The 23213-nt window shown below is 33.5% G+C and overlaps 2 protein-coding genes across 2 annotated transcripts in view; one reads left to right on the forward strand and one right to left on the reverse strand.

The window, feature by feature from the left end:
• LOC131956852 (ras-related protein Rap-2c-like) overlaps positions 1-5852 on the forward strand; it is a 41203-nt gene extending 35351 nt beyond the window's left edge. Inside the window, exon 3 of the mRNA XM_059321466.1 lies at positions 5090-5852. The gene's annotated coding sequence lies outside the window, so the exon portion shown is untranslated. The remainder of the gene's footprint in view (positions 1-5089) is intronic.
• Positions 5853-12701: 6849 nt separating this feature from the next.
• LOC131956842 (inactive ubiquitin carboxyl-terminal hydrolase MINDY-4B-like) lies at positions 12702-21432 on the reverse strand. Its single transcript, XM_059321451.1, has 14 exons — positions 21267-21432; positions 21064-21093; positions 20637-20766; positions 20313-20395; positions 19942-20061; positions 19451-19548; positions 18416-18581; positions 17686-17751; positions 17160-17230; positions 16042-16201; positions 15137-15223; positions 14580-14760; positions 14073-14166; positions 12702-13568 (listed from the first exon to the last, which is right to left on the reverse strand). Exons 1-14 carry the CDS (start codon positions 21369-21371, stop codon positions 13520-13522), a joined length of 1440 nt encoding a protein of 479 aa, XP_059177434.1. The 5' UTR covers positions 21372-21432; the 3' UTR covers positions 12702-13519.
• Between the last annotated feature and the right edge of the window lie 1781 nt (positions 21433-23213).

A 23213-nucleotide genomic window follows, 5' to 3' on the forward strand; every position in this document is an offset into this window, starting at 1 on the left:
TCCAACCGTACGGCTCTATGATTTACTTCAGGGTACTGTTTAAAGATGGTCAAAACTTTAGGAATCATGAGGGAAACTTTGCAGTTTTTATTTTGAAAACTATTTAATGTATAGTCCAGAGACCAGATCTGAAAGGCACGAACCAGTGTATTGTAAACTTTGGACAATTAAAAGGATGTTATTACAGAAGGAAATAGAGAGTTTATTGTCTTTGATTTGAGGAATTATTGAGAGCGTCGATACTGCGTGAGACCAATGGTCTAGGCTTGATATCAACTGTTGATGGAGTTGTCAGGGTGTCATGGAATTGTCCGGTTTCTATCGTATTATCCGGGTTGTTGTGATATTGTCCTGTCTATTGGTGGAATTGTCCGTGTTGTTGTGATATTGTCATGTCTGGTGTAATTGGCCGTGTTGTTGTGATGTTGTTCCGGTTGTTGTAATAATGTCCGGGTTGTTGTGATATTGTCCTGTCTGTTGATGGAATTGACCGTGTTGTTGTGATGTTGTTCCGGTTGTTGTAATAATGTCCGGGTTGTTGTGATATTGTCCTGTCTGTTGATGGAATTGACCGTGTTGTTGTGATGTTGTTCCGGTTGTTGTAATAATGTCCGGGTTGTTGTGATATTGTCCTGTCTGTTGATGGAATTGACCGTGTTGTTGTGATGTTGTTCCGGTTGTTGTAATAATGTCCGGGTTGTTGTGATATTGTCCTGTCTGTTGATGGAATTGACCGTGTTGTTGTGATGTTGTTCCGGTTGTTGTAATAATGTCCGGGTTGTTGTGATATTGTCATGTCTGTTGATGGAATTGGCCGTGTTGTTGGGATGTTGTTCCGGTTGTTGTAATAATGTCCGGGTTGTTGTGATATTGTCATGTCTGTTGATGGAATTGGCCGTGTTGTTGGGATGTTGTTCGGGTTGTTGTAATAATGTCCGGGTTGTTGTGATATTGTCATGTCTGTTGATGGAATTGTCCAACCCGTGAAAACCGTCTCTGCACGTGTTGTGAGAGATCACATTCTGTTTGCGCCCCTACAAATCGACCTTCACCTTTCTCACTCTTAAAAGATGTTGAGCCACACCACCAAGATATTTCGGGAGCATTGCCAAATTGATTCTTTCTTTTCCCCTACACCCCCTCCCCCTCCCACTAAAAAAAATCCGTGCTTCTGTTTGGTAACAAAGCGCTTAGCGGCCTCACGTTAGAGTGAGCCTAAGATTCAGCGGTCAAGGAAAGACGACGTATTACTAAACAATACGTCTTATGTTGGGGCGAGGAGGGGGTCGGTTCGCTCGACTTAAACACAATTGGCTAGGTTTTTTATTTTATTTGACTCTTTCTTTTTATTAGAAGATTTAATATCAGGAGGGTTTCAGTGTGTTTGGTACTTAAATAGCAACTAGTATTCGCTGTCACACGCCCAGCGCTAGATTTTCGAGATTGTGTTTAAACGAAGAATCGTTGTTGGTCTATCATACATAACTGTTTATTACTAAGACTTTCTTGTTTTACGTGTATATTGTATGGTGGAGTTTGCTGCTTTTTTTATATTGATACCACCCCCATACCCGGCCTGTGTGGATTACTATAAAGTTGGCAGATAGCACTTTATTTACTTCAGATACTTTATAAAATAATGTTCTTTGCTCAACCTATTTTTGATAGTATTGATTTCCGCTGACTAGTGAGAAAAAAATAAAGATTAAAGTGAAGTTTAGAAAAAATATTTTTTGCTAGCTTATTATTTGGGAATGTACAATTCATTTCTATTGATACAATTATATTAATTTTTTGGATATTGATTTTTTAAAACAAGGACATGTAAAGGGGGTTAACTCTCGTGATGTAAACAACCACGGTGCCAGAGTTATGCGCCTTGGTATGAGTGTAATAAAGGAACTGATGACGCAGGTGCTACTGAGCCGCTGGGGAGCTAACAAAGAGGCGGGGCGGGGACGGTTTCGAGTACACAGATAAAAAAATATCGATATCAATTACCTCCCATACCCAGTGGATTGTAGAGAAACCCTTTGCTGGGGGTGTATAATAATATCATTAGTTAAGGGGGGGGGGGGTTAAAGATGAAATTTGACAATGTTGCGTGCTATACTGGGTTGACGTAGCCGGGGTGGGTGTGTGGTCTCTTTGTTACGTCACAAGGCCGTACTCATTTAAAATGGGACCGGAGATTACGCAGCGTTTGATTCAACATCTGGCTGGCCTTACGCTTGGTCTTACAGCTGTTTCTACTACAGGTCTTACATCTGGTGTTGTAGTTGGCCCCACAGTTAGTCCTATAACTGGCCTTCCAACTGCTACTCTAGCATACAGCTGTTTCTACTACAGGTCTTACATCTGGTGTTGTAGTTGGCCCCACAGTTAGTCCTATAACTGGCCTTCCAACTGCTACTCTAGCATACAGCTGTTTCTACTACAGGTCTTACATCTGGTGTTGTAGTTGGCCCCCACAGCTAGTCCTACAACTGGCCTTCCAACTGCTACTCTAGCATGCAGCTGTTTCTACTACAGGTCTTACATCTGGTGTTGTAGTTGGCCCCCACAGCTAGTCCTACAACTGGCCTTCCAACTGCTACTCTAGCATGCAGCTGTTTCTACTACAGGTCTTACATCTGGTGTTGTAGTTGGCCCCCACAGCTAGTCCTACAACTGGCCTTCCAACTGCTACTCTAGCATGCAGCTGTTTCTACTACAGGTCTTACATCTGGTGTTGTAGTTGGCCCCCACAGCTAGTCCTACAACTGGCCTTCCAACTGCTACTCTAGCATACAGCTGTTTCTACCACACGCCTTAGAGATGGCCTTCACATCTTGTAGCTGGCCATCCAGCTAGTCCTACTTCTGGCCACACAACTGGCCTGACTTTAGGTCTAACACGCACGTGCACACACACACGCACACTGAACGTGATATACACTCCCTCTACACAAATCCTACCGAAACATCCCTTACCCCCTACCACCACATCGTTACCCCCTACCACATATTTACCCCCTACCCCCCCCCACCACAGCGACCCCCCCCCCCCCCACCTGTACACCCGCATTAACCCCAACTCCCACAGCTCTCTGTATTGCCATATAATTGTCTTTTGTCAGCCTACCCTCCCCTAAAAGTACACCCTCACCACGTCCCTCCACTTTCTTTGTACTCACCCTCCCCCCGCCCAATGTGTGATAACCGTGATATAAAAAACTAAGCTCACGCGCTAATGACTCTGACTCATAAATTACCGTGATTGTCCTGGCCCCGACTCTTGTTAGTTGCCGTGGGGTTTGTCTCTTCTACCCTACCCTCCCTCTTTTTTAAATGAAATATTTTGTACAATATTTATGTGTCCGTTTTCCCGGCGCTTTTTAAGTGTCTTTTATTTGTATAAACTCACGTATATTGGCATAGATTATGTGTCTTAGTTCACAGATATGGGTCTCGATGCCATTCTGACTCTTGGAAGTGACTAATACGAATGGATGCGCTCGTGTAGGGGATGCCCATTCAGTTAAACGCCCTGGTACTCTTGGCTTAGTCGTACCATAAGGTTGGGCTTGATTTACAGGTGAAAGGGAAAACAATTTATGACGTACGAAACAGTATATGACATTCCATTTTCTGAAACCTGATATCCTATAAACACTGAACTTATACACATGACTATACTTCGATAGCGTCCGTCACGTGATTTCCGCTTTAGCCCGGACTTAGGTCAGCGTGACCTGATCACTACTTACACCCATAAGCCTCGGTCTGGTGCTGTGCTTGTTGCTATGATTGTCGATAAAAATAAAGCTGATGTTGGCTGGCCGAGATCGATGAAAAGAGATGAAATATTTGTAACCAGTTCACGGCACATCTACACCAGTGGTTCTTAACATGGGTACAATTGAACCCCAGGGGTTCGGTTAGTCAGTCGCAGGGGTTCGGCGGAGGTCAAAACACACCCGACTAATACGATTCATGATCGGATTTTGTCAGTGCTGTGTATGCGCATATGAGAAACTGGTAGGGTTAGATACCACCAAAAAGGTTGAGAACTACTGTTCTACGCGTTGTTAGCTTGGTTCTAGCTATGGTGCATGTTCAGACGACTCACTTTCATAAGTTAGGCATTTTTTGGGTGGATCATCGTGGTACGGTAGATGTTCAGACAATCACGTTCCAAAGTTTCGTTATTGTTGTTGGTACATGGTATGTTGTATATTCCGCATTTCATAAGTTGGCCCATTTGTGTGTGTGGGTCATCATGGTATGTGTTCAAACTCTAACATTTCAAACGTTGGCTATTATTTCAGTTAGCCTTAAAAAAATATTAAAAAGTGACGTCAAGCTTATTCATCGTTTCCGTGGTATCCTTCTTTGAATGAGTGGGTTTACAGTATCTTTTATATACGGTCCGGCCTATATCCTCCTGGTTGTGTTAGTAGTAAACCTACGAAGCTTCACGCGTGTTGGTCTTGTCACCGCCGTAACGCGGCCTTCAATTAATTCAGCCGAGAAACACCACCTATCCCGCTTGTAGCTGACGCCACTAAAAGACCAATTAAATATGGTCGCTCGCTCTGTTTGGGGGAGTCAAGGGGGAGTCGATTCTGTTGTGAGGGGGGGGGGGGGAGGGGGTTGAGGGGGAATGCCCTGTCCTTGCCTTGCTCACTGGAAATGAAATATTAATTTGTTAAGTCTAAGTCGGCGGTTTTCAGGGGAATCTATTGGTATTGATCTTGCCCCCCCCCTCCCCTCCCCAATTAAAAAAAAATTAAACATTAAATCAAGATGTGATAACATGTATAGTTACGCTGGGTTTTATTATGATTAAAATACAGATTGGTGACTTTTGTTTTAACTTGTATAAGGAATTTTATGTAATGACTCAATCCCTGCAGTGTGATTAATTCTGTCTAGCTGCATTTAGACATGATTATTCTTATTGCATTACATGTATATTTAGACCACATAGTCTACCTTATATGTTTTTTACAATTTTTTAAAAGTCTGATGATACTATTATTCAATATTATGAATTATAATTATCGTTTTTGTCACATTTTTTATTTGTTTTCTTTTCTCTCCTTTAGATAAAAATTCTGTGATGATAGTGCATGTACATGAATGCCTGCGTGATAAAAATAGTAACAAGGGGACACTACTGAATGCATACAATGATGGCGACCAGCTAGACAGTCTCCTGCTGAATGACGCTGCCCCATCTATCAACCTTATTCATGAGTGGAATTCAGCTTTAGCTCCTGATGCTGCAGTTATTTTTGTCATGCTTAATTGTTTTGTTTCGATGACAAGTTGTTTGCTAGGATAGAGAAGTGCTGTTTCGAAAATTACGTAAACATGGAAAGGGACATAACTCATAGTATAAATACTGCAAGGGACTTAATCATTTGTATTTATTTACAGTTGTTTTTTTTTACAATTAGTACTACATTTTTACACCTATACGATGGAGGACTCATGCTTCAAATTACTCGAAAATTCATTTAGATGATAGATAATTAATATTCTCTAAACTAGATGATGATTATTTATTTTTGTGTGTGTGGTCAGATGATACATGATTTATTAAAATTTGCAAACATTTGTTACCAACCATCAAACTTGATGTTTTCTCAATGAAAGGGAAATAATAATGTCTGCGTGTGTTACTTCCCCTGATTTGTTTCCCTAGATATGTTGGTAGCTGAAATGGCTATGTAGAGATGGGTCTTCCAATAAGTGTGTTATGTGTAGATATGTTGAAAGGAAACTTTTTTTAACAGTAGAATTAATTGCCTATTCCAGGCTGTCATATAAATTTTATATTTGTAATTTAGCAGCATTTTTTAAGTTGGAAAATATTTTAATAATTATTCCAAATGGTATCTCGTTTATTTTAGCTAATTTGTTTTAATTGCATATGTTTCATAACAGTCACTCTAGCTCAAAGCTTGTTGTGGCTCAGATTTTACACTATTAAAAATACATATTCGAATTGAAAGTACATAGTGAAAATTGTAAGTATTATCACACAGAAGATTATAAAGAATGCGTTTTAAACCAAAATTTTTAATTTTAGCCTAGGTGAGTTAGATTATGTTCCCTGTTTAGTTCCCTACTGAACCAAGTTCCCTTTTGGTTCCCCTACAGTTTACATGCAGGTAGTTTGAGCTTGCGCCACTTTTGTTTTTTTGGGGAAGTTCCCAAGCTAGCACTTAACCAAAGAATGTTTTTTTTTATCCTATTGGTTGGCGTATGTGCTGACTGTCTTAAACCTTCTGGAAGGTCACATACATTTTTCCCATACAAACAACAATACTGTTGCTGATTTATTTTTTATTTTTTTTACAACCACAGTTCAATAATTAAATTTTTTTTCTTAACACTTGGTATGAGAAATCACTTGTAGAAATGTGCGGATAAATACTCACTTTGTACTAAAGTACTGTTACAGCTATTAAATATGTTTATAATTGTATACAATACGTCAAAACAGGTTTTTAAATAATATTTTTATCTTTACTGGCTTACAATAGATAGGTAAATGGTTTGCAAATTTAGTGTCAAATATTCGCTATTAATTCAAATTACATAAACCAATACATAGGGGAATCATAAAACCTCATAAGAAATAAATTAACTAAATGCTATGCCATTAAGTAGAACGAGAAGCAACAGTGTGTGAAAATGTAAAGTTTCACCATATGTTACATGCAGCTTTCATTTTGTTATCTACTGCGTTACAAGCTTGAAAGATGTTACTTCATAGACATGTTTCATCAAAACACTGCGCTAGCCTTCTTACGTGCATTCATAAGTCTAACCAATCATCGCATCATAGTACACATTCATAAGTCCTAACCATCACATAAAAGCTTTATCATACACATTCATAAGTCTCTAATTTTATCATTTTATTATGTCCCTAAATTTAAGTCACATGAATTTTTTAGATAACCATGACAGTCACAATACATACCTAGATGTATGGTATATCCTCATGCAATGTTTTATGTCAAATTTTATTTTAAATTAAAAAATTTTATTGTGTATGTTTAATTTTTTTTAACCATCTAGAAATTTTATTTGTTAACTGAAAAAGCTATTTATAGAACTAATAGCTTGTACTGTACATTATTATAGGGCTATGAAACTAAGGGTCATACGTCTTAGTGCAAGCTCACTGTCAGCGAAAAGATAAAAAAACAAATGGTAGCTGCAGTGAGGTTAATGTAATTAGTAATAAAACAGATAGTGTTAGTTACCTCACAAGTTAAAGACAGTTACAAGTACTATGGACGTTTCGACCCAAGGTCTTCGTCAGCACACAACAGTGTGATTACAGATTAGACAAATAAAGACAAACAGTAACACATTTTTTGACTTAGCTCGACAGTGAAAACACGTCTTGTCTTGGATATCGTGGCTAGCAGACAAGACGTGTTTTCACTGTCGAGCTAAGTCAAAAAATGTGTTACTGTTTGTCTTTATTTGTCTAATCTGTAATCACACTGTTGTGTGCTGACGAAGACCTTGGGTCGAAACGTCCATAGTACTTGTAACTGTCTTTAACTTGTGAGGTAACTAACACTATCTGTTTTATTACTAAGCTCACTGTCAAAATATGGGCATATATAAATAGCATTGTCTGTCTTAAGTTCCCCTAGATTTCACGCACCTTGTCAAACCATGGGCAAGAAATTCAATTAGAAATAGCGTCTTCTGTCTAACGTTTCTGTAGCTTTCACACACGTCATACTATGGGGAACTAATTGAACTATAAATTGTATTGCTCGTCTTACATTTATGTAGTTTTCATGCAAGTTGTCAATACTATTTAAAAAATTGTATCTGTATATTCCGCTTGTTGCAGTTGTTACATATAGTATTCTGTTTTGCTTGTAATTGTCTGTTATTTAAACACTGATAAATTTGTATGTTAGTCTGTAAAATATTCTGCACAATGTATTATTTACTCCAAAAAAAGTGTGTAATCTGTAAAAGAATTGAAATATTGTATTTGTTCAATTACAAATTTTGGCATACCTTTTGGCTGCTTAATTCTTATTTTTGATTTGTGGTAAACATGTTTAAGTAAGGATCAAGTAAGAAATGAAATAATGTAAATAAAGCAATACTAAACTCACAATTAGCAGTCCATACTTGGCAATGTCTACATTATTTTACTTTGGTTAGCAATATTCAATAATGTTTGTTTATACTATGTATTTATTATTTAAAATTAATGTAAAGTGGATATTTGAGAAAAGTCTTTATATGATTTTTTTGTATTAAAACACAGGAGCTGACAAATATGTATTTTAAAAAAAAATTTAAGTCAAAAGAAATGCACTCTAAAAAACAACATTGATATTTAACTAATCAAAACCTTCGTTTGAATCTATGTGCTGTAACTCTATGCAAAATTTGTAGGCTTAAAATGGATGTGCAGACTTCAAGTATAAGTGTCAGGCTGACCTTGTTTCAGTGTCAAGTGACCTCCTGCTCCAGTTTCTTGTACAGTTGGTGTCTAAAAAGGAGTGAATGAGATGTTTTTTTGTATAAACTTTGCTCATATTGTTAAGATTCATTTATTTCTTGTATCCTCATTATCTTCCATTAAAATTAACCTATATCAAAATAATAATTTTTCTGTCATTTTAAAATTTAAATGTCTTAAAAATTGTAATCAGATAAATCAGTTTGTAAATTCAATCTTTAACACAAAAATTTTTCACACAAGTTTATTTTTTTGCTGCTAAGAATAATCAAATGTGTGTAAAATATGATGGCATCCATATTTGATCAAGTCCATTAGCCCAAGTCAGTCCAGATTTGGCAGTTACCTAGAGATGGGACCAAGTCATATACAATATCTGTATGTGTTGATAGGGATTCAGGATTTGTGTAAAAACTTTCTATAGTTTCTGGATTTAACTTTAACAGATTTTGGTATGAAAAATATTTAATTATTTATTTTAGTTAGGCCTAATCATTTTAATTTTTAAAATAAATGCTTGAAAAACTAACTTATCCTACTTGCGTATGTGGTACTGGAGTGCTATCCAATAAAAATTCATCATCACCAGATAATTTTATTTAAAATTTTAATTCTCTGATGTGTTTTTTTTTTTGAGAAATCCATGCCTTGCCATTTTCATTTAATTTAATTTAAACATTTTGAATTCTGAATCATTGTGTACCTTTGTTTGCCTTAGACTTCACAATGCTGAGTACATTTGTAGAGCCAAATTAAGTTGTATGTGTTCCTCAAGGGGTGATCAGTAGCTAACAGATGTGTAAATAGTGAGGTCATTACCAGATGAATAGTGAGGTCACCACAGTTTGAATAGTGAGGTCGCCATAAGTTTAAACCTTTTTTTTTTTAATATAGCTAGTGCCTTAACATTGTGTCACTTTGGGTTTGATTGCAGTCTCCTATTTTAAAAATTTAATTTAGCTTTTAAAATTCTGTAAACAATTCATGCAAAGATTTTATAGAAAAGTTTTGAGTTATCTGATGTAAAAAATAATGCTTCCTTTCTCACAATGTGTTTTTCTATTAATTTTTTTTTTAATAACAAAAATGTTAAAAATATAACAGCAGAGATGAGATCTTTATGAGTGTGGAGATCATGTAATGCTGTTTATAATGCTTGAGGTGTTTAAAAATTATAAAAAAAATAATTCTCTGCATTGGGCCTGGTGTATGATTCTGAAGTAGCAGGCTAATTTTTTTTCATTATTAAATTTAGTTTTGGTCATGTAAAAAGTTTGAAGTCATACTCTCCAAAGTAACCATTCCTCAATTCTTTGCTAGCATCCAAAAAATTTCTGAGAGATCCAGTTCTGCCAGCTTTACTTATAATTACAGAAAAAAAAATACCCAGATTTTTCTTCATTTCAGATCATTATAAAGAACCTTTGTGGTGGTGTAGATATGCCTGTATAAAAAAATCACATTGTCAAAAATTTTGGTAGTTTAAAAATCTAATGTAAAATATTTTTTTTTTACTTTGCTCCTTTGTAAGTTTATTTCTGTATAGAAATGCATTGCACACATGTACAATTATACAGTTGCCCGAGCTCTATGTATATGAAATAATACCATTTTATATCAGCATGTTTTTTTTTGGTTTGTTTCTGTTTCTGAAGATACAGTGTTATGTGCTTGTTTGTTTGAATGAATGACTGCCACAAGCTTTGCTAATGAAACAATTAAGGTTTTTAATTGGACTTAATTAAAGGAGTCAGCCCTAGATGACATATCTAAAATTCGACCATTTCCAATTTATTGTGGATATCATCTTTGGATTACAGAGCACACAGTATTTTATTCCTAATGAACAAATAGCTTGTTTAATAGACATTGAGATGATGAAGATTTTTTAAAGTTTTATAAAAACCCAACATCATGCTCCTAAAATATAAATACTATTTCTGTTTCCAAACTCTCAATAACTAAGGCTATAGATTGGACTGTAATCAGATGGAATTTTTAAAGAATTATCAGTTTAACTGGTGTGACTTATAATAAAAATGATTTACTTGTGCCATTACTCTATCAGATGTGGTTTTGTACATTTGACTTAATAATCTGATATTTAAATGCCAGGAATTAAAATCATTGTTGCCACAATAGACAATATATTCAGTCATTAACAGTCATGATTTTGGATAAAACATTCAATCACATCACAAGTTGTTTTTTTTTTTTTCGATAACCCACATTTTTATAAGATTCCAAGTAGGCCTATGTGCCAAATATATATTCTGTGGGTGGTGTTATGCAAAAGTGTGTACATGTTTACCCTGTTTTACAAAAGGACTGCCATATGTTTACACTGCACATCTAGATTAGGTGGGACAAGGGTGATATACAAAGAGAAAAAGAAATCTTTGCAATATTCACAGTCTTCAAATTATTTTTAATGTTAGTATTACAAAATGTAACATATTACAGTTATTTGAACACTCCAAAATAAATTAATTGCTTTTTTTCTACTGAACTTCAATAATTTCATAAGTTAAAATAAATATCAGGTAATACAGTAGCAACAGATGAAGCAAAAAAATTTTAGGGACATATGCCCCAGATGAACTACACAAAAATACAATAACTATTAATAAAACATCAAGTTAGTAGCTCACAAAATCAAAGAAATACTTTTTAGGAATATATGTTATAGATATTACTTAACAAACATGAGTTAATGTTTATAAAAATGGTATCTAATACTGCTACAAAATTTGTACATGTTTTTATCCTCTTGAACATCCATAGATGTTTTAACAGTAAAGTAATTCATGACTTTGGGCTTTAATACAAACTTTTGAATTTAAAAAATGTGTAGGCCTAGAGCTTTCAGTAACTCATAAGAACAGTAACTCTGTATTGCAGGGGCTAAGAAAAATACATTCTTAGCATGGAAAATGCAACAAAACAAAATGGAAAATACCTTAGTTAAACAGATTTAAAATTCATAATCAGTTATTAGTAACATACATTTAAGAAAAAATGCTGAATTATACAAGAGCATTTTGCTGGAAGAATACTTTTAATGCTTTATCTAAATCAACCATTCTCAAAGTGTAAAAAATAAGGAAAAATGGATTGCATAGTTTTTTGTGGTGCCATTATTTTTAAAAAGTAAAAAAAAAATTGGTCTTCTCAGGGAATGTACACTGTTCAGGTGGGACAAAATAAAAAGTTGGTCTTCTCAGGAAATGTACACAATTTAGGTGGGACAAAATAAAAAGATGGTCTACTCAGGGAATGTACATAGTTTAGGTGGGACAAAATAAAAAGTTGGTCTTCTCAGGAAATGTACACAATTTAGGTGGGACAAAATAAAAAGATGGTCTACTCAGGGAATGTACATAGTTTAGGTGGGACAAAATAAAAAGTTGGTCTTCTCAGGAAATGTACACAATTTAGGTGGGACAAAATAAAAAGTTGGTCTACTCAGGGAATGTACATAGTTTAGGTGGGACAAAATAAAAAGTTGGTCTTCTCAGGAAATGTACACAATTTAGGTGGGACAAAATAAAAAGTTGGTCTTCTCAGGGAATGTACACTGTTCAGGTGGGACAAAATAAAAAGTTGGTCTTCTCAGGGAATGTAGGCTACACAGTTTAGGTGGGACAAAATAAAAAGATGCCAGGATGGATAAAATACCCAAGGTATTGTTTATTAAAACAACTTTAAAAGAATACAATTTCAGGAAACTATTCTCAATCAGTGTTTGTACCAGACTTTTTTCTCGGGGGGGGGGGGGTACTGTTAAATGTATTTTCTATATAAATTCCATTTCGTTCGGGGCGGTAGACTTTCTTCGCCCCCCCCCCCCCCCCCCCCCCCCCCGAAAAGATGCTGGGAAGAAACTCTGTTCTCAATATAAAATATAAAACCCATAGGACACAAGGTGGCATGTGTAATTCTGTTGTCATGTGTGTGAAGGGTTCTGTGGCTAGTACAATGCCCTGCTGCCTCTACTTTTCTAGACAAACCATGGCAGCCTTTAGATCTGGAATGACCCAGGAAGATCCCACAGATATGGATAGACCCAGAGAAATCCTACAGAACTTGATAAACCCCAGGATATATAGAATGGTAAAAATACAAACAAGATTTACCAGTTAGCAAAGGTTCTAGATCTACATGTAGAAATTTACCCTACAAAATGGAATTATCAATCAGAAAATGTTATCATAATCAATAAACACTATTAGAGATCAGAAAAAAAAGCATTTTGGCCACTTATAATGTATTCATATGATGAACACAAAGCAACAAAACAAATAATACTGTTACTTAGATATTCTAGAGTTATCTTTCATACTTTAATCACACTGAGTCAAATGAGTGAAAGACTTCAAAAATTCTAATGGAATTGACAATAAAATACAAATTAAAAAAAAACAATATCACATCTATTTATCAAAGTCAAATTTTAAAACAGGTGATACTTTTATAAATAAATATAAATATAAATAAATAATTTTTTTTTAAAAATGTAACACATACAAATGCATGCTTAAATTAAATATTAGATGCTCATTACAATATTACTTAACACTTTATAGTCATGGCATGAAAACATGTTACTGTTATTTGTTACACTAATATTATAATCTTTTTTCAAAATGATAACAATACTTATATTATGCTCAACAAATTAACAATAAAACATTGACGAACTTATTTGGATTGTTTCACGCTGAATACTGTATTTAGCAGTGTAGTGTATGTACATTAGTGGAAACATCTTAGAAGTCACAAGACTAAAAAATATCCCACAATAACAATGAGAAATGTTTCTAAAAAAAAATTGTTAAAGCATCTCACCACAAGAAAAACTATCAGAGAGGAATCCAAATATTTGTCTGTAGAAAGTCTTGATCCTTTTACACTAGTCTTGTATTAATCTTACAAAAATTGTGCCAATATATTTCATGATTCTATTGAAGCCTTACAAAAAACCAATCATCCTTACTTAAGTCTGGTCTATTGTGAAGTCTTACAAAAATGGTGCTGATCCATTCCATTTTACATCTGCCCCATACCATCTGAATTAGATTATTTTAAAATTCATTATAAGTATAAGTAGGTGACTAGAACAATATGGCATTAAAAGTAGGTCATCATAATAAGCCATCATTAAAATTAGGTCATCAGAAACAAGCCATTATTAAAATTAGATCACTATAACAGGACATCATTAAAAGTATGTCATTGGAACAAGATATTTAAAGTGGGTTACTAAAACAAGAACAAGACATCATTAAAAGTAGGTCACTAGAAATCCCAGTCAGGTGTTGAATATTTGACATTTCTAGCTGAGGCAAGTTCACCTGTTTCTGTGACCTCTGCTTATGAAGGGATAGTGTGGTCAGCCACCTACATTCCCTAACATGAGTTGGGTACCCATCACAGCTGAGTGGACTCAAGGACGTTCTACTGAACCTGAATTAAAACTGGATTCGAACTCGAGACTTTTGGGTTAAAAGTCCAGTGCTCTACTACTAGACCATGCCGCCCCACAGAATATAATGTAAGGAAACAAAATTTACTTGGTCATGATACAGTTTTCCAGTGGGGGAATCTTGCTCTCCTCCTCTCGTCTAGCAAAGCCAGTCTTTGGTCTAGGTCTCCCAATTCTTGTTTCTAGTTGATAATAAACATTAAAATCTACTATTAACTCTGTGAGAACTCTTTTATACTGTAAAATTAGGTTTACACAAAATTTTAAGCTTCAATTGATGTTGACCATCATTCATGGAAAATTTTATTCATTTTCATTCAATGTATCTCTTTATCTGTGATTCATTGCTCACCATAAAACAAACAAGGAATAATCATCCAAAGAATGCTTAACAAATTATTCTGATGAAGTCCCAATCTAAATGTCATTGTTTATTTTCTTGATGTTTTTTTTAAACTTTGTTTTCCAAAATGTTGGATTAACTCAAACTTCCTTTTAATCGTATAATGACACATTCATATCTTCCACCACACACTATAACACACTTCCTTTTAAAGCTTAATCACACTCCCCTTAACAAATAACTGACACATACCTATAGATAAGACAGTGGGTTTAGCTTGCATCACTGAGCCTGTATAATACCACATGGTAAATTTGTTTTCAACCCTCCAGTCACTCACTAAATCTGGGTTCAGGCTAAAAAGTAGGCCAAATATGCCATTGACTTTGGTTACCCAGATTGGGTTTGTTGGGGTTTTCAGCATGGAACCAACCTAGGAAATAATAAAATAGTTTTCTTTCTGGACATAAGCGACTTATAAGGAGAATGGTAATCAAATACAAAAAAAAATAAAATAAAATAAATTGTGAATGATTATTTTGTAACAATTTCTTTCAATATTTAAGATGTTTTTCAGGCATTTTTTTTTGCATCTTGATACTTTATTCTATACTTAACATTAGGTCTACACACAACCCTTGACCAAATCTTAATTTTAACAGAACCTCAAGATGGCTCAATAATTTTACTGAATGTTCCATTTATTACGTTTCATTTTGCTTTTCATGGCATCAAGTGTCTGTGAGGATTAATGATGTTACTACTCACACCAACAATTTAGTACACAAGCACAAAAAAATAACTCTTACCTCAGTCCTTTTCTCTGGGTCTTCTCCCTTGTCCCAAAACAAAAATCCTACACCACTCCTTGATCTAATGCCATGAACTGGATGAGGCTAGAAAAACAAAGGATGGCTAATTTTATTATGTACTTTGTTTAAATCAGTCTAGTAGAGGAAGGAACAGATATTGTGAGTAAACATTATAAAATTTAGGTGTCATCAATAAATAACATCCACATGAAAATTGATTACATTTACTTGGTCTATAACCTTTATCCCGTCTGTGTACATTTCAATACTTACAACATGATTATTTATTTTTTCAAGTACATTTTTTTGAGAAAAATAAAAAAGACTGTTGGAAAAAAATCTTTGATTGGTACTTGTTTTTTTTTTTTTTTATTTTTTTTTGTTAATTCCCTCCCCCTACCCCTCACAGGATAACTCCTTATCAAACCCACCCTGCCCCCTTCTCTGTATGTTTACCATAAATGATTGAGCAATAAAAAAATCCCCGCCACAGCCACACTGTTAAGATAATAGGGCTGGTAAGTAGGTCACCATCCAGTTCTACGGCTCTATAAAACCTGCATGAGCCACATAACTGTTTGGTGACCTACTTACCAGCCCTATTGAGTCACATGAGCCTTCAATAAAGAATCAATGAAACAAAGACAGCTAGGTACAGCATTGACTACATTATCCTTTTTATAAACAAAGGCTACAGAACTTCATCTACCCTACTCTAACTCCCATGTGCCACACCATTAAGACAATTGAGCCACATGAGAGTCCAATAAAGACTCAATCAAACAAAGACAGCTAGGCACAGCATTGACTACATTATCCTTTTTATAAACAAAGGCTACAGAAACATGAGCTCTACTTCATCTGTCCTACTCTAACTCCCATGTACATGTAAACCAAGTTACCAGCAAGGCTCCTCTGTCGTCATACAAAATCTCCCCGTTGTGCAGGTAAGGCGTGGCGCTGCCAGTTAGGGTCAGGTTGACCAGGTTCTGGGTCAGCTCCTCCATGTCTGTTAGCAGTTTTAATTTGGTCTCACTTCTAACCTGGAAGTCCTCTCGCACTCTGAGTGGTCAAAGCAAAATAACAAATTTATAACACTCACGCAAGTCTTCATAAAGGTGTTTTGGTACAGAGTGGAATGGGGGGTTTATTTTAATCAATTCCTATTACAATTTATTAAAACAGTGTTATAAAATGCAAATAACGGCTAAAATGAGTTTTCTAACATTGCTTTTTTATAATGCAAAAGTGTGACATCACACCATCTGAATGCCCCCTCCCCACACACTGTCACAAAATTACGGATCCCCCCTCCCCCTTACAAGTGTGACGTCATTTATGGACGACCCCAAAGCTGCTCTGTCTGTTCCAGGACTATATTACATTCCTATGTCTACTTATGGCATTGAAATAATACTTTAAGTTTACATTGCTATTGTATGTATTCAAGAACATTGGCTTAGAAAACAAATCTACTAATGCACACGCAGGTACTCTCAGGTGAGTTGACAGAGAGGGTGCCTGAGATAGATCTGGAAGCAGAGACTTCTAAAAGAAATAAAGACTGCAGGAAGGGATGTCTTGAGAGATGGAAAAATACACACCCAAAGAGAGTACAAAGTGGAAGAAAATGGTTGAGGTCCTATGTTCCACAAGGAGTAAAAAATACAAAGTCAAGAAAGTCTCACACACACAAGTTTTAGAAAAATAAGTATAAAATAACAATTAAAAATGCAAACTAACTCTTTAACATGGTAGGCCTATATGAGAAAGAAATGGAAATTAAAAATTCTCTAGAAGTTACTTTGCCATTTAACTATTTTAAAAGTTTAAAAAATAGGTAGAGAATGTCTTAATGATAAATCAATAGCAATACATCATAAGCCTCAATAATAAATCACAATAACCTATTACATTTCTTAACAATGAATACTTTTTCTTCACAATAAATACTTTTTCTTCACAACAGATCATATATCTTAAACACAATAAAATCTTTCTTAATCACAAACAGACTGACCTTTGGATAGTTCTGGATAGAACTAAACTGTACAGAAAAAGAAGGCAGCCATTGCCATGAGCTATTTGAAACTGAAAAAAAAAATTAAAAGGGAGTATAATAGTCAGCTAAGTAGAGTTTTTTCACTAAATTCTAAAATACACTTTTGGTTACAATAGTGAAGTGAAATAGCTGAAACGGCTTGTGAACCAAATGTGAACAAAAGGGAAGTAATGCATTTTATATATTAGTGTTACTAGAGTTGTGTGCACTTATATAAATAGAGAAAATAATTATTTTTTATATTTCATATCAAGAAATTTTTTTTGAACAGTTCAAAATCATATGTAAAATGTCTTAATTACTTGTCAATTCGTCTTAACCAAATGTCAAAAGTAACTAAAGTTTAGATCAGTAAAATAAATGAAGAGACAATTCAGAAACAATGGGCAAACATTTAAAATGAATCAGTAAATGAAAAACAATTCATTTTTTGAAGTAGCAAAGGAACAAAATAAAAAAATTGTCATCAAGTGCTATGTGTTACCTGGTCCAGATTTCTTTTAATAAAATTCTGTAAATCTTCAAACTTCTTGAACTCATTAAGCTGAAGCTAGTGATACAAATGTGCATGTGACTTAATAAAGAAAAAAAAACAGCATAGACCTTATAAAAAAATAAATTTAAAATGTAAGTGATAAAGTACAAAGTAAACAAAATATTTGAGAGAAAGCTAATACTGAGAATTTAGTGTGCATTATATTTAGAAAGTACAGAAAGTGATTTGAGATAAATTTAAGATATTCTTTTTTAATAACAACATTTTTAGCATCATGATAAATTTTTTTAAATGTGACACTATATCTTCATATTTATGACAGTAAAGAGCCATATAATTGGAAAAACTGCCTTGCAAATACACACTGTTTTAACTTTATAGATTTTGATTAGAATAATTCATTCTTTAAAGTTTGAACAAATAGTATTTCTACAAAAAAAAAAAAGCATTTCATGAAAAACTTCAAAATATTCATCAGATCACAAATTTTTTATCATAGCTTAAGAAATCTTAAAAAGCATTTTTAATTTTGATATTTCTGGTAAATATATCTAAATTATAAAATTTAAAAAGTCCAATATACTTTGAATAAATAGATTACTTTGAGTTTTATTATAACTACTATATGGTTTGTAAATAAACAGATGGTACTGCAGTTAATAGTTACAAGTTTCAAAATGCATGTGTAATATTAAATAGTAACATCGACTAGTGATACCTTCTCTGTGACTGAATCAGGCCTGTATCTGTAATCTGGCCCAAAGCAAACCTCCTCCTGCTTCAAGCAAACACAGCATCTTCTCTTGTCCCCAGCCTGCCACAGGATCTCACAGATAGCACCAATAAGAGCTCGTCTTCTTTCAAAGGCATTAGGCTTTAACGCACTGAAAATGTAGCAATCATTACATCACCAGTTAATCATCACTAATTTAACACACTGAAAATTTATAAATCACCCCTACTATTTTAATGCACTGAAAGTGTATAAAACACTACACCTCCCCTACATCATCACTAACTTAGTGCACTGAAAATGTATGAATCACTACATCACCCATAAATAATCACTAACATACTGAAAATGTATGAATTACCCCTCCATCATCACTAATTTAAAATACTGAAAATGTATAAAACGCTTCATTTCCCTTACATCATCACTAACTTAGTGCACTGAAAATGTATAAAACACTACACCTCCCCTACATCATCACTAACTTAGTGCATTTAAAATGTATAAAACACTACACCTCCCCTACATCATCACTTAGTGCACTGAAAATGTATAAATCACTATATTACCCCTACATCATCACTACATATGCAAGTCATAAGATATAATCAGTAGAATTGTAAAAATCAAACAGTCAACCATCTTCAACTCATTTGTGTCTTTCTATTATAAACTTTTTTTAAATGACAATGTATATGCAGTGCAAAATGTTAATTAAACTAATTAACAAAATTAATTTTTTTATTGCGTAACCAACATTTAAAGATGTACATAGTTGGTGAACTGATTACTAAAGTTTATTTATTGTATTGCTTACCCGGGATTTAAAGATTACATTTTGTTAATGAAAAATTACTAAAGTTTATTATATTGCTTACCCAAAATTTAAAGCTAATACATTGTTAGTGAACAAATGACTAAACTTTATTCTATTGCTTACCCAAGATTATTGTTACCCAAGATTTAATGATGTAGTGTGTTGATGAACAAATTAATGAACAAGTTTGGTCTATTACTTACCCAACGTCAAATAAAACAGAAGATTTGTACTCTCTGTCAAATATTAAATGTTTTAACATAAAACCTTGAACACACAGAGCTAGTCCCCTCGCTCCACACTGCGGAAAGTAATATTATGGTCAAGTGTGTATTTTACTCAAAGCTAGTTACATGAGATTTTATTATAATTTCATAGTTTTAATACATGTGTAAAATACAGTTAACTGAATAATGTACTTAAAATATGTTCAAACATATCTACATTTGTACTGATAGATAATATTAATATTAATAAAATATAATGAAAGAAGTTATAATTTTAAAGATAACAGAAACTATAACAAATCTCTTCTGATGAAGTCTGGTTTATAATTTCAATGAAAATATAAATATTAAACTGAAAATAGTTTTACTGAAACAGCACTAAGCTACTTATACCAAAATGGAACAAACTATTTATTAGAAGTGTTAGTTCTCTAACCTAATGAATTATTGAAGTTGAATGTAACAACCTTAGCAGTTTGAATGCCAAAAGGGAATGCACTTTCTAAAAAATAGAACTCCAGTGTTGCTTTCAGCCATTCTTTAGAGAGTGAGTGGACGGCAGATCCATGAACAACTTTTCTCAATTCCTGGAGTAGAAATTTTTAAGTTGTTAGTGAATTTATTAAAAATCTAAATAAAATTTATTATACTAAATTAAGTTGAATTAATAAGCGCTTTACAAAATATAAACACCAAAAATAAATATATGACAACAGGTGTGAAAACTTTTGATCACAATTTTATAATGCTTGTTAAATATGTAACCAAAGATAATCATTAAAAAAGCATCATTAAAAATCTATAAATCTTGTATTCAATTGTAAAATAAATTACTCACTATTGCTGTTTCAAGTGTTATGGGACTACCTCCTAATGCTGGACCATATTTTCTTGGACTATTTGGAAAAAGTATTGTGTCTCCTAGAAAAGATTAACAGATTTTAGTAAAATACAACTCAAAGATGTTACTAGTTAATAGATTTCAAAATAGAAAATAAGAGAAATAAAAGTTATTAGCATAAAAAATAAATAAATAAATAAATACATGTGACAAACCATGTTAGATTAAAAACTGTTATACTTAACCACATAGTTAAAACAACCTTCATTTTCAAGAATTTAAAACAAATCTTCAGAAGGTTAAAAACAATTTGAAACTAGCCTCTTTTTATAGTGGACCAATTGTCAACATAAAAAGTTGGAACATGCTGGGTGATCAGAGGTGGTGAAAGGGTAAAGGTCGCATTTTGTTCAGTGTTTGCAGTCAAATCCAAAGAATTAGCAAGGCTTCTCTATGAAAAATATGAAGAAATAAGAAACCTTAAAATAAAAATTGTGATTATTAATAAATAATAACTATGACTGAAAAAAGTATATATTTTATAAAAAAAATTAAATTCCAAGTAGTCATTGAAATTTTTTTACAAAAAACCGTAAATGATGGCAAAGAAAATGTTTTCTTAGTTTAAAAATCTAACCACTAGATTCTAGATCTCTTACATCAAACAATTATGTCTTAGAGGATCTTATGAACGCAATGGACTTTATCCACCATATAGTTAATTTGAAAGAAATTACTAGCAACATACCCGTCCATGTGTAGGAAAACTTGACTGCCTCTATAAAATAAAATAAAGTAAAAAGGCATTGATAAATATCTATTATAGGAACATACATATATTAACATAATATAGCAGATAATTAACTGTAAATATAAATCTATTACACAACAAAGAAAATTAACTTTAAAATTAGGGTTTAACTTGAAGACATCACAACAAACTTAACTAACTTTGCCTTCATAACCAGGTCCTATAGTAGCATCACTCTCCAAAAATTTTAAAAGTCTTGTTAATTTATCTCGATCTGTCAGCCAAGAGTTGGAGTCTTCACCCATAGCTCATTCAGGACCTGTTGTCATTAATTTCCTCTGTAAAACATTTGGTTTAAATTAGATGAACCAAAGGTTCTTTTTTTAAAAAGCCATGTGCCATATTCACTATTCTGTCACTCAAACTTCAATTACTTGAATTACCTGTGGAGAAGTAGAAGAAAGTTAGAAACTAGACTAGATTCTAGACTAGTTCTAGATTATCTACTTGATCTAGATCTAATTCTAATTTCATTTTTGTTTTGGTTGGGCCTAGCCAGTAACCATTCGTCCATTCCTAGATTCAAGATTGAAATTCATCTTTTTTAGGCTTGACTTAGTAAGTAAATTAGTAAATTAAGTAGATCTAAGATTCCTAAGAATATTCTAAAATTCTAATCTAAGATAGTGCAAATATTTTAAATATTTTTTGTTAGTGGGGTCTGATTTAAATTATTTAAATTTATCGGTTTTGTTTTATTCATTAATTTTTGTTTTAAATAGAACCTTTTAAATTACATCCAGTACATTTTTTAAAGCAATTTTACGATTAGCATTGATTATTCAGTATTCAATAAGACAGACACTAGTATCTGAGAGAAAGGTAGGCAAATCTAGAGTCTACTAGAAATCTACACTGAGATCTGATCATCACTATGGCTGCACGACGCTTAATCTATTAATAGATTAGCAGACAACTTCCGTTGACAAAAAGACAATCCGCCAGCTCATTCTCACCTCTTCTTTAACGAATAGAAAAAATACACCACCGCTATCAGCAAAAACAAAATAAAAACTAAATTCCATATCATGTAAAACCGTAATCGCATTCTGATTTCTATTTCTACTCTTGATCTAAATCTAAACAATACGCTAATATTAATCGTTAATTTTGCAGCTGCAACCAGCCGTGTCAGTACAAAGTTCGCATTGAATAGCATAAAAGTTATTAATTACATTATAATAAAACTATTCATCATCTAAATTATTATGCGCCCTTTCAACCCTTTGAACCGTAGGATCCGACAACATCTGCTAATATTTATGAATGGGCTTCCATAGCCTTTTTCCAAGAACAATCTAGACTATAAGAATTAAATTATTGAAATTCAACATTTTTAAAGCTTAAAACTACTTCTATGTACAAATTGATTGCTTAATTAAATTAATTATATGTAAATATTAAATAAACACAATATATATATAGGGTATTAGTTAAGGGGTCGTCCAAAAATGACGTCACACTCGTAGGGGGAGGGGGTCCGTAATTTTGTGACGGTGTGTGATGAGGGGAGGGGGGGGGGGGGTTCAGATGGTGCGACGTCACACTTTTGCATTATAAAAATAAACCGGGAGCAATCTCCCCTAAACTTTCTCGAATATTCTTTTATAAAAAAAACAGGGGATGGGAACTCGGGACATGAATTTTAATCCATTTTAAATACTTAAACTTTTTAAAATAGAATAAAATCTCGTAGAAAAAAGAATTGCACACCTGTGAAAGCCAAATAAAACGTGCATAATAGTATTTAATAGTGCGGAATATTATTAGCACTTTATAAATTTACATTCGTTTTTTGAGAAATTGGAAATAGCGTAAATTAGTACTGTCAATCAACGGAAATTACTCAAAATTTGACAGAAGGTAGAGAATTAGATCTTTTACTTACATGTGAAATTTCATTAATTTATCTGAAATAGTACTCAAGTTATAGGCTTTTGAAAAATTCAAAGTAGAAAAAGTACCACTTCCGGTTATCGGAAATCGCTCAAAAGTTGATCAGGATCTACGATTTTGATAAAATACTTATATATGAAATTTCATCAACCTAGCTGTAACGGTACTCAAGTTATCGTGTTTACACACAG

The sequence above is a fragment of the Physella acuta genome, unplaced genomic scaffold (assembly GCF_028476545.2).
Source record: "Physella acuta isolate Inbredline_101_S28 unplaced genomic scaffold, ASM2847654v3 ptg001179l, whole genome shotgun sequence".
In the NCBI taxonomy this organism is placed as follows: domain Eukaryota; kingdom Metazoa; phylum Mollusca; class Gastropoda; family Physidae; genus Physella; species Physella acuta.

What these genes read in the sequence shown, in the direction of transcription:
- LOC131956842 (XM_059321451.1), bottom strand. Translation starts at nt 21,371, where the DNA reads ATGGGTGAAGACTCCAACTCTTGGCTGACAGATCGAGATAAATTAACA. An exon ending in TTAAAAGAAATCTGGACCAG is followed by an intron (nt 17,231 to 17,685) that starts GTAACACATAGC and finishes TTTTTTTTTCAG; the next exon opens with TTTCAAATAGCTCATGGCAA. An exon ending in GAAAACTGTATCATGACCAA is followed by an intron (nt 13,569 to 14,072) that starts GTAAATTTTGTT and finishes AATCTAATTCAG; the next exon opens with ATGGTATGGGGCAGATGTAA.